This window comes from Lissotriton vulgaris, chromosome 2_1 (genome assembly GCF_964263255.1).
Source record: "Lissotriton vulgaris chromosome 2_1, aLisVul1.2, whole genome shotgun sequence".
In the NCBI taxonomy this organism is placed as follows: domain Eukaryota; kingdom Metazoa; phylum Chordata; class Amphibia; order Caudata; family Salamandridae; genus Lissotriton; species Lissotriton vulgaris.
The window spans coordinates 838,149,995-838,162,704 of record NC_141687.1 but is presented as its reverse complement, the minus strand read 5'-3'; the positions used below and the strand labels follow the sequence as shown (position 1 = coordinate 838,162,704).

The 12,710-nt window shown below is 46.1% G+C and overlaps 1 protein-coding gene across 5 annotated transcripts in view; it reads left to right on the top strand.

Annotated features, from left to right (window-relative positions):
• The window catches only part of IFT54 (intraflagellar transport 54), a 372,547-nt gene that overhangs the window by 50,632 nt on the left and 309,205 nt on the right, over window positions 1–12,710 (top strand). For all 5 annotated transcript variants that reach the window (XM_086956264.1, XM_086956262.1, XM_086956261.1 and 2 more), the window contains exon 2: window positions 7,214–7,282. In XM_086956264.1, the coding sequence (XP_086812390.1) occupies window positions 7,214–7,282 (69 nt within the window). The remainder of the gene's footprint in view (window positions 1–7,213; window positions 7,283–12,710) is intronic.

Below are 12,710 nucleotides of genomic sequence, written 5' to 3'. Positions count from 1 at the left end.
CACCCTCTAGAGGTCTGCCATCACAGGGCGCACTGACAGGGCCCCACCTTTTTGTTTCTTTGATTCTGTGCCTTTGCGCTCACGCCCATAATATGGCGCGAGTGCAGAGGTAAAGAGATCCCCTAATTTGCATGTTGCCATGCCCCCATGCAAATGAGAGAACACACTCTTGAGATAGCGCTGGAGCACTTGTAGCACCAGTGCCATCTGTATTACAGAAGGAGCTGCGCAAGCACCTGCGGCCTCTTCTGTAATACTAAAGTGCCCAGGTGCGCACATAGTGTGTACAGTGTTGCAGGGGCTGTGAATTAGAGAAAAGATGAACCACCGTACCACAGCCAGTACCAGAGGCTGTTTCATGGAGGGCAGAGCAAGTTGTTTTTATCCACCTGCAGTGTGTTAAGTAAATTCGTTTAAAACGATATTCCTCGGAGTTAGTTCATTATTTTAGACAACGCAGCTCAAAAACATAAAGACGCACCCCCTGCTACTGTTTCAGAGATGTGCTGTATGAAAATCGAACCCTAACTGAGAAATATCGAGTTAAATGAGTTCACTTTACACACTGAAGGCGCTTAACACCCTACTCTACACTGAGCCAGCTCGGACCATCATTATACGGCCCCTGAAGGTAATTTCCAGGAAGGGTTGTTCAGGATTGCGAAATGAAAGGCGTAAACCCTCCTCTTCTTTCCTTTTGGTCTTGTTGCCATGTTGCTGTGTTACAGTGTTTATTCTGCAGTCAAACAAAGCCGGAGTCCGCCCTCCCAATGACCCGGAGGCCTGAAGATTTTCACCGCGATGTATATGTGCTTTGCACTTTTTGTGCCCTGGGGCATCCTGTTGTGTGTGTGTGTGTGTGTGAATAATGCTAATCTAGAAGCTAATTGTTTTTCCAAAGTCTACACCAGTTCTAGTTTGTTACACAAATAGCGTTAACAGATAAAGCAAAAATGTGTCTTTTTCTCTTATTCAGATTATAAAATGAAGTCGCTTTGCCCAGGGTTAAATTATGGACGCTAGAAGTTCCACATATGCTTATTGTTCAGTGCAGAGCACATCACCCGGCTGTTCTGAATTAAGCTAGCCCACATTAAACCTAATGCTAACGATTGGCGAGTAAAATTAGTCCCTTTCCATCCATAGAGTGGTCCTCATGAAAGAGTCCTGACACGGACCTTTGGCTATGTTCTCGGATGGATCATAAACTGGCTGAAGAATGGCTCTTTATGGGGGTCTACTTCTTCCAACTAATATCCACTTCAGTTAGCTCGAGGGCGTGTCCCAAAGTGCAGGCTGAGAAGAGAGCCGTCTGAGTGGTAGGCTCTATTTAGCTGGCCATTTGGTGTGGATGCCTATAGGGCTAGCTGAGGGAGTCTCGTAGGACCAGCCGAGGAAGATCCCATGTTGCTTATGGAGTACTAGCTAAGCTTCCTTGAGTTTGAGCAGTGAAGACAGAGAGTGAAAGGGAGTCTCTTTCCAGTGTGTAGGCACAAGAGGTGTAGCATAGAAGGGTATCTTTAACCTAGGGGAGAGGGAAGTGTAATGACTCTGTTGAACAGACTGAATGCATTTCCTGGTGCTGGTTGAGGTAGTATTATTATGCTAAAAGAAACTCCCACTGGGACTTCTGAGATTCCAGAGCATGTTTTTCAGCTGAATGAGTAGGTGCCAAAGGGCCAGCTGGAGGCAGGGTGGGACAAAGGTTCCTTTGAGCCACTGATTCTCATTCAGACATCTTAGGGACCCAATTAGATCAGAAGATGGTTTTCTTTGGGCTATCTAAGAGGTCTCCGTTTAATCATCGGTTTAGGGAAGGTTGGGGTCATCAGAGTGAGCCCCTATTGGGCTACTTTGGTGGGGAGGGAGAGCGAGTCATGGAGTCATATTCAATGATCCTGTCAGGCCAAGGAAGGAAAGGTTGCTTTGGGTTGGCTTTTGATATTCTGGCTGGAAGGTCCTTTGTGTTAGCACTGCAAAGCAACTTCATTCATTTCACTTAGGTGGGCTAGCTGGGCAGTGGTGTTTGAGCAACTGCTGCTACTGGGGCTGGGCAGCTGGGCATAATCAGTAGTTTAAGCTATCATAATGGAAACAATGGTCACATGATGGCTAAAATACAAACAAATCCACTTATCCTGAAAACATAGTTCAATTTGAGGCATAACATTCATCCTTTTATTGTTTTTCTTTAAGTTATTGACTCTGTTCTAAAACACAGTTGAGATTTCAGAGCTCGGACCTCTTTAAGTGTTGTAGGATCATGTTTAAATCCTTTATCAACAGGCTGCCTAAAAGTCCTTAGGTGGAGAAATCTTAGCAAAATGAAAGAGGGAAGTTTTTATTTGCCTAAATTTGACAATTTAGTAGGCCAAAAAAATCTTGACTTCATGCTGGTTGTAATGCTGGTTCAGATGTTCAATATTAGCATTCCACATGTGGAAAACAAGTAAAGCATAGACAATCAAAAGGTCCAAACTACAAACATCTGGGGAAAGGTTTTATAAGACTTCGGTTCTGTCTGGAAGGTAAGATGAAAGTATCTTCGTTCTTGGCTTTATTCATTCCCATTTTTTTTTATTAACCAGTATTAATGCCTGAATTTTGCGCTTTGGAGAGTGGGCAAAAATATCATTTGTTGTTCACTGTAACATCTCACCCCCTTAGACCATATTGTAAGTGTATATTCAACAAACTCGAACCGTATCTCTTATACCTCATGAGTGAACAGAACCCTGGTAATGGTGCTAGACTGACCGAGAGCACAGTGAACCAGACTTGTCACACAACCCATCAGTGGGTGTGAGAAAGGGTCTCATTTGCATGGTTATGAAGCCCCAAAAGGTACTTCTAACCCCTTTAAATCCCCAGTAAATGGTACCTGTTGCCTGGGAGCTGAAGAGGGTCTCTCAGGACCCACCTGACTGGGACCATGCCACTGCCCTTGCAGCTTGACGGAGAAAACAACAAAGTCTACATGGTACCCTGCTTGGGTGCCATGCCAACCAGCATTGCCTGAAGCCATAGCTAAGTCACCCCTTTAGCGGGCCTCACAGCCATAAGGCAGGGTGCACTATACCTAAGCAAATTAGGCACAAAGTTCCCCGAAAGGCTGCGATGGATGTGTGTGATAGTGTATAGGGAGACCAAGAGGGGGAAGGGGAGGTGGGGGAAACCCCTCTTGGGAACTAGAACCCTCACACACCCAGCAAGCTAGGTGTCATGCTTCATCATATGGGTCCTGCTCCTCGTCGGACTGGCGCTATAAAAGGGTGCACTATACCACAGGTGAGGGCATATTTACAGGAGCAGATATGCCCCTACAATATTGGTGCCCATTCCTTAATATTGTAAGTGCCAGGGAAGCCATAGAGAGTACATGGGCTGGAAACTCGACAACTCGAGTTCCACATCACTAAGATGACTTCACTGAACACAGGAGTGTTTTGTACCAAACTACTCCTTTCAATAAATCCACACTGTGTGGGATATTTTGTACCATGTACCCAGAGGTCCCCTCAGAGGGGCCCCCTGAAAACCTACCCACCCTGGTGTGGTCTCAGATCAGCTGTAGGCAGCCAGCCACCACCAGACATGTTTTGGGACCCCTGGGTAGAGGGCGCATGCTCTGTGGGACCAGAAACAATACACATCCAGGGCAGAGGTGTCACACCTCCCCTGCCAGGATGGGCTAGTGCTCGAAGACGGAGGCTACAAAGACCTGCTGCCTTTGTAATGCAACTCCCAGCCTCTGCTGCTAGCATCAGATGCCAGCCCCCAGTTTACATCCCCACTTTGGGAGGGAATACAGGCAGCAAAAACTCAAATGAACAGAGAGTGTGCCCACCTCTGCCAACCCCACCTCTAAGGTGGGCGAGGCGAGGTAAAGCACAACTTTCAGTCCTTGCCATCTTGAAGATGGGTAGACAACTCCAATCTGGGCTAGGTCTATGCCCCTTCCTACAAGAGGGTTGCATAATAGAGGGTGTGGTCACCCCAGGGAAGGTGCCCATTGGCCCTACCTACTACTCCCCTATAACTCCTCCTAATGTAGTATTTAGGTGGCTCCCTAGACCTAGAAACCAGATCTGCGATAACCTATGAAGAAAGAAGAGAGCCCTGCATAGAAGACTGAAGACTACTGCCTTGGCCCCAGCCCTACCAGCCTGTCTCCAACTTTGATGAACCTGCGACCTGTCTTGCAGCCAGTGACCTCTGAAACCCCTGGAAGGACTGCTGCCTTTAACAAAGACTCCAATCTCCTGTGTACAGTGTACCTGTCCAGAAGAAACCAACAACAAAGACTCTGGATCCAGGCGGATCCGCTACTCGTACCCACTCTGCACCTGAGGCCCATGTCCCTAGTCCAAGTAGGGGCCACCTGCCCAGGGAAGTCTCCCCAGCGTTGCCTGACCTCTCCGAACCCCACAACAGCAACTGCAGAGTGAATCTGAAGGGTACCCCCGCAACCAGAAGATTTCCGAATGTTTAAAGGCACCCCTGCACCCGTAGCCCCATGGCTTTGGTGAGCTCGACCAGCAGTGCCCCTGTGACCCCTAGCACTTCAGTTTACCCGTGCTGTCGCTGGTGTTCAATCTGGACCCTCCAGTTCCACGCCTGCATCCTGTTTCCAAAAAGAAGGTACTCCCTAGAATTGCTTTGGGTGACCGAGGCGGTGTTTGCACCCTACACCTGGCTGCACATGTTGCTGCTGGTGTATGTTTGGTGCTGCTTTGTCCCCTGCTCCCCCCACCCCCAGTACTGGTCCTAACACCAAAAGCTTAGCCCCTGCAACTGTGTCACTTACTTGCAAGCAGTGTGGCTCCAAGAACCCCAGTCTCCATTGAAACGCATTGGGCCAAACTCCGATTTTGACCTCTGTACCCTGCCGCCCCTGTGCCGCTGGTGGTGCAGTGTTGGTTCTTACCTACTCCTTGCCTACTGTTGACCATTGGTCCCTAAGAGTGGAACTGTAAGGGGTGTACTTACCTGATTAACTGCAAACCTGTTTTCCTCATAGAATAACATTAAACTGTGCTGAAAATATTTTAGTGTCGAGTTTTTAAAGTTCAGACTATTTTTATTTAGAAATGTACTTACCTAATTGCGAAGATCTTCGTCTTAAAATAAAGTACAAAGCATATTTTTCTAAAATTAGTCTGGATCTCCTTCTTGAGCTGTGTGTCCATTATTGATCACTGTGCAATAAATGTCTCAAACTCCTCTGTGTTTGGCCTAAATCTGCTCGCCCACACTACCACTAATCGAGCACTTTGGGTTTTACATTGAGCTCTGTACACTTTTGGGGAACCCCTGGACTCTGTGCACAGTATTACCACCTAATGGAAATATCATATTTAGAGCCAGCTTCCTACAGTGAGTATCAAGTCAAATAAACTCAACCAGTGAACTCTACTATGATAATCAAGTGTGGGAGGTATTCTGTGCCATGGGGATGCCTGTCTGCTGATAGTGTGCCTAAAATAATTAACACATTTCACATGAGTCGCTAAACCAGTCCCAAATAGTGATATGATATGCTGGGTTTTAGATTTGAATGTCTACCCGTAAGCATGTTTCTCTAATGTTGGACAATATCATAAACCCAGAAGGTAACCCCTGAACCATCCTGCCGCAGAGAGGACTTTTTTTGTCATCTAGCATCAAATCCTAGATATGCCTAACCCCAAGGGGTGAAGTCTCTAACCATCACGGAACCTCTGAGCCACCTTGTCACTTGAGGTGAACTTCTCTGTACCCTAGCATCTACAATCAGACCATCTAGTCCTAGAGAGCAAAGTCTCTTTCTTGCCAATAAGTCCAGTCCCTAAAGCCCTAAAAGTGAAAATCTGCTTAACCTAGAACAAGACACTTAATTTTCCATGCCTACCATGCCTAGTGTGGCGAAGGCTCTATCTTGACAGAAATCTCCTTAACTATTCTGTTTTTGTGTGGGTATTGATGTTCTGCTGAAATGGTGAGAACTGAGCACAGTATACCTCCATCAACTGAGTGGTTGAATTAAAAGAGCACGAACTTGCCATACTGAAATATGTGAGCGGAATTGTCAGAATTCTGGTGAACACAATGATGGGAAATTCTGGGAGCACATACTTATGAGGGACACCAATGGCAAACTGAAACATAGGATAAATGTATGGCCAGACCGGTTGTGTGCAGATTGAACATCAGTACTGTGTGGGAAATACATATTAAGCTGAATTATATGGCATTTGTGCCCAGGAAGTTTTGTTATCTTATTTTTTTTTAAATTGAGGACAATGACTTCTTTGGTTTTGAGGATTGAGTTTAGGAAAATGTGATATTAAATTTCTCTATTTGGTTTTGATTGAAGGACATATTAGAGTGGAGAACGTCCATCATTTCTTACTATTGTTTCCAAAGCTTATTTTGTGTTGTCCAGGAATGGAACAGAACAGGCTGAAAATCTATTTCTTTTTCCTCAAGAACTCTCAAATCCCCATTGACAAGTATTTCAATAATTAATACTGTTTTTTTGTCAGAACAGTTTTGGGATATTACAATTAATTCTCTGAATTTCTCAAACATGGGTAGGTGTCAATTCGCTTTGGGTTTCTCTCATCTGCCGTAGACCCACTGAAGTTATTCCAGGTTAGACGTAAATGTAAAAATCCGTATTTGTAAAGTGCAAACTATTCACCCTTATGGGTCTCAAGGCGCTGGGGCCGTCGTGGAAATTAAGTGAGCTATTGCCCAGAGTCATATGGTGCTGAGCTGAGCTGCCCCGGAGCTGGGGATCGAACCGTGAACCCTGTGCTCCGAAGGCAGCTGCCCTGGTCGCTGCACCACACCTCTCCTCAGTGGGCGTGGGCATATATCATATGAAGATGCATTTTTATATAATTCAGGTACCTGATATAGTACAGACAGGGTTCGGAAGATGTATTGCTAGATGATTACTGTGCATTACTGGCCACAGACCTCTCCATTATAGAAAGTGAGGGTGAAAGGAATATTGACAAAGTGTCCTTTTAACAGTACTATTCTGTAGTCAACAGAAAGTGAAGACTCTTCTGCTTTTGTGCATTGTGCTCAAGCTGCTCTGTTTCAGGTAGTGTTGGACCTCCAATCTGTCCCAAAAGAACTTTGGGATGGTGATGTGGGTTTATCTGAAAAATTTGTACTGTACAATTTCTTTGGCTTGTAACTTACCTCTGACCTTTCATTTCAGGTGATCCGGGTGACGGACTTCATGAAAGGGCTATACACGGAGTCTGAGCTGAAGTCTGATAATGTTAAGGTAAAGACTGGAGGTGGACTTGTCTCAATGTAATTTGTTTTCTCCTCCGACCAGTTATCGGAAGGCGGCCCAACAAAGTTAGGAACTGGCTTCTATTTTCAAGAAGTACATGGGCCTCTCTTCTAGGTACCTCCCAGTTGGTGCACTGTCATCCCTCATTACTTATAAAGAGTATGGTGCTATGGAGTTTATTTTCACCTCACGTTGGCATGGTATCCACTCACTTGTGAGGGGTTGTGAGATTTCAACTGCATTATTATGGATTACAATAAATAACCTCCATAGGTTTATGTTAATCTTGTTTTCATGCTCACAGTGTCTATTATATTACTCTCTTCTTGTGTTAATGTTAGTATTTGTGGCTTGGTGGCCTGTGTGGTTTCAGAATGTTGGTGGGGGGCTGTTGGAAGTCTAGAAGCTGATCCTGAACCGTGTGATTAAACCCCAGGCTGTTAATTGACTGTTCTCAATTTTTTTTGACTGTACATTTTAATGACACTCGGCATGTTATTGCACCCTCTGACCTACTATTGTCTGTAATCCTATTTCTGATATGCCTGTGCCATTTCCGACATCCCATAGGTCAGCTTCAGTAAAGCCTTTCTGTATTAAACAAGTTTATTAGCGTTTTTTGACACGACGAAACATACAGCATCACATTTTTTTTTAGATCTCAAACCGCATAACAGCGAGCATGCTTTTTGCAATAATCACTGTGTAAAGCTAAGTGATAACCAAATTAAATAACCACACCGTTGCTCCCAGCATGCATGCCTAGTGTCTTGCGTCATTTCATCAATGTGCCCCTAGTTCTGCTGTTAATTCTTGGTGGCCCTAGACTTATACCCCTTTGCTCCCCTAATATCCCCAGAGTCTAGTGTGTTTGTGCAGGCATCCACAAACCTTATAGATCGGTATCTCCAGCACATTGCAGCAGACCACCCCATCCCAGTTATTAAGTGTTACAATTTTTATTGCTTCTCCTCTCTCTAGCAATCTCCTACTCCGCAACCAAAAAGCCTTTGTGCATCAAGGCAGGCCTGTATCTGTTAGTGTCCATTCCAGGGACTATATGGAGGAGGGTGAGATTGGGATCCAGGTCTACAGTGTAGCCCAACACTCCACTGACAGTGGTGAAATACACCCCTTCAGCAGCATTGCAAAGCCGGGCATGACCATGTAATAAAAAGGAAGAGCCTAAGGCACCTTACATCACTAACAACTAGGAGAGTGGATCTTCCCGAAGCACCAATGCTTGAGTAAGGGTAGTGTATACCATGTGAAGAAACAACAACTTGATTATTCTAAATTGAACAGCAGATAGCTGCCTCCCTAGGGGCCATTTTAGACTCATGTCATTCCTCATCCTTGATTTTGTTCACAAGCTTCAATAAGCTGACATCCCTGTTAAGGCAGACCACCTGTACCCACAGCTCTGTAATGACTGATGTTTGTAGAGAAATTAGAAAGAAAACTTATCAAAGAAAGAAGGGGAATAGACTTCAAAGACCTTATAAATGCTTATAAGAGTAGCTTATTTTACATTGCATGTGAAACCTTGAGTCCACTGTTTTTGTATTGCCCAACAGACTCTTACTATTCAGGCTGAAAGGAGAGTCTGCTCCAATTTTTAATGAACTCTGTAGCTGATTGAGAATTCTAGCCTCAGATTCCTTACCTTAGAAAGATTTAAAGGCGTCAGACTTTATCTAGACACTTTTCGAGCAGTACCTCTGCGAGCCAGTGGGTAGTGTCATTCAGGGTGCTGACACCATTGCCAGAAGTGATGTGCACGATGCATATATAGGCGCCACCTTTTTGACTGACTTTGTTCGACGTTCTGTCAAGACTCCTTTTTTTTAAAATTAGATTTCTTTGTTGATTTCAAGACAACCAAACAAACATACATTACAATCCAGCATTATGTGAAGCAGGGTATCATCTGGAAGCTGGATCACGGCTATGGCAGAGAATACACAAACCTGACAACCAAAAAAGAAAACAGAACCCCCCCCGCCCCCACCCCTCTCCTCCTCCAAAAATAATAAAATAATGTGCGCAAATCTTCCCTGCCCCAGCAGAAAGTGGTCTAAGAAGAAATTGTATGTTGTAGAATGAGCACTCGAGGCTGCCTGTGCAGGTGGGTCCGCAAGTCTCAGAAGTCTCAATATTTAGGACATGTGAGTTCTGTAAAGTAAGTAGATAACAAGGTAAGCAGAGGCTCCCACAGGTCGTGAAAAAAGGCGCCAGGCTGAGTGAGGGATAACAAGTTCTTCTCCATCCCCTGAGCACCCCAAAGCCAGTGGAGCGAACCCAGCCTGGTAGGCATCGTCGGAGGAAAGGTTAGTGGGTTTGGGAGACCCAGGAGGATAGACGCTGGGAAGTGAGGAATTTGGGTGTTAAAGTGAGAGTCAATGTCATCTAAGATCTGCTTCCAATAATCCGCTAAGGAGGGGCAATCCCATAATAGATGGGTGAGGGTATCCATCGAGCCGCGGGCTCTCCAACAGTGGGGGCACGAGAGGGATTACTTCTGTGGAGCCGGGGAGGGGTAAGATACCAATAGGTAACTATTTTGGTGGCAGTTTCAATGGAGGCTACATTGCGCTCTAAATGTTGGGCCCTAAAGAAAACATCAGTCCACTCTTTCTGTTCGGCCCAGTTCCACTTCCCACCTTATCTGATCTGGAGCCTTCTCGGTGGTATGAATGTGATTGGTCAATTTATACGAATCGGAAGTTAAGTGGGAGTCAGTGTGCCGTGTGAGCAGCCACTTCTCAAATTTTGTAAGGTGACTCTCGGCGCCCTCCTGCACCCCAGTGTTCAGTACCCAATTGCGGATCTGTAGGTAATGGTACCGTTCGGTCTCCGGAAGGTCCTGGTCTTCGCGGAATTCTGAAAAGGCTCGGGGTCCTGTGATGTCAAAGAAATGCCCTATGGAGCGGCGACCCTCCCTGATCCAATGCCTGAACCCCACCTGGTCCAACCCTTGGGCAAAGTTGGGATTGTTAACTATAGGCGTAATCGGGGAAGGAAATGTCGTAAGCTCCCGCGAGATAGCAACGTTATCTCAAGCTAAGAGGGTAGGATGAGTGATCTTAAACAGGTACAAGTTTCGGGGACATGCATGTTCAGAGAGGAAGAGGACACTTCAAAGCGGCTGTCCGGCAAGCGACGGTCCATAAAAAGCCAGTGCTTTTCGGACTCTGGGCGGGACCATTCGACCAAAGCTCTCAAGTGTGTCGCCCGCCAGTAAGCCTGTAAGTTCGGGATCCCCAGTCCACCCTCAAGCGGGCTCCTGTATGCTAATTCCCTGCGCAGGCAATCGCTCTCTGGTCTCTCCAAATGAAACGTTCTATATCTCTTTGAAGGGAAAGTATGACTCCCGTCGGAGGCACGAAGGGGAGCGTTTGGAACAGATAAATGATCTTAGGGAGGAGCGTCATCTTAATGGCAGCGATGCAGCCCAACCATGACAACAAATGCAGTCTCCATCGTCGTAAACAATCCTGGACCTGCAACAGTAACAAGGTGTAGTTTGTCGAGTTAGTGACCTGCAAGTCGTCTGAAGGTTGCAGTCCCAAATAGGGGATAGAGGTGAAGGACTGGGTTATTTGGAACCCAGCGGTGCCAGGGCACAACACCTGAAACCTTCGTGGGTAACCTGCTCCGGCGTACGAATCACAGAGACACGGGACACTTCCTTCGGCGTCAAAGATTCAAGGTTTATTTGCTGCAGGGAAACACAGAAATCACGGAAGTACAACAAGTGTAGTTCAGAGTGTCTGCTTCAAATTGGTTCTGCGGATCGCTCCTTTTATACATGATTTTCCCATAGAGTTACATTGAACACAAAAGTTTATGACCCGGTTCCCACAATTATCCCCCAGAGGGGTCGCTTTGGTCACTTTGATACACACAGGGCCCGGAACATAAGTGCGGAAACATTTGGCGGTTCCCAACTGTAAAAACCCATCTTCCCAACATTAGTGCATTCCAATCGGCAATAAAACAGATCAAAATAGAAACAAGGACAGGTGTAGAGGAAGACGGAGACAGTGGGGAGATCGGAAAGGGTGTAAAAAGGGAGGTATCGAGAAACACGAGATACAGGCATCAAAGGGACGTGCCTAATGAGATGCACGGCTAAGACAATAAACTGGCACGGCGAGATGAGCCTCGAGCGGGGCCATCTGCCTTACAGTATCATCCCCCTCATCATAAAGACACTTACAAAGGACATGTGTCTTCCGCAAATATCTTGGGAGTCCCAGGGTCGCGAAGCGGACAGCGTCCGTTCGCTGGCTACTTGAGGGCAAGAGACAAAATTGATGCCGTATCTAAGATGGAACCCGTGGGTACAGATAGAAATACCCACGTAACAAACGAACGGTTTAGGTTAGCGCAGCGAAACTGCGTACACCCACTAAACTCGTCATTTGCGGTTCATAGATACCAGACTCGACCATATTCGTGCGAGTCGAAAACACCACTTACAGTTGTCACGGAACCTCAGACGCTCCTTTTGCCCTCATGTAGGCAAGCACTAGTAGGAATCATACTCGATATTCATCAGACCATCTAGATGTTGCTGTAGCATAGCTCTGTCCAACCGAGTCCCCTTGGTAACAGGCGGCTGTCTCATACACGTTGTAGCACAGAGGCCACATAAGGCAGGACCGCACTGCACACAAAGGCAACACGTGAACAGGAACGCCACAACGACTCCGATAATCATCAGAATCTTCCAACCCCAAGTCGACATCAGGCCCCAAAACCACCCAAGTAACGTCCAATCCCCTACATCCACGTGTATGGATTCAGAGATCTTATGCAACTTCGAGATGGCTTGGTAAACGGTCGGAGCATTATCAGGAATGAAAATACAGCAGCTCGAATGGATCACCTTACATACCCCACCACGATCTGCTAAGATCACGTCTAAAACCATACGGTTTTGTAACGTCATAAGTCTATCCGCCTGAAGTTCTGTGGTGATATTACCAAGGGCACTGGCAGTAATGTTAGCTGTCGATTCCACCACTCGAGTCAACTGTCTCAGGTTCCTACTATTAACCATAGGTCCCCAAAACGGGAGGAAACCCTTGAAAAAGTCTCCTGCCTCTTGACCGGCAGTGTCTTCTTCGCTAATTACGCCTCTCACAACTCTAGTCTTGTGATAATCTGCATCTACAGTAAACGTCGGGGGCAACAAATTTGCGATAAAACATGAGCCCATGAAGTCAGAGGGCAACCATGCATACGCACGATCATGGCAGATAAAGTATGTACCCTTGGCAGCCAGAAACACAGGGGACGAGACCATCGGCAGAATGTAATTTTCAGTGCAAGCACTCTCTCCAAGTCGGGCTTTCGATCTTCGGCCACGACCTATGAGACAAAAATTACCAATGTGGGGTACGACCCA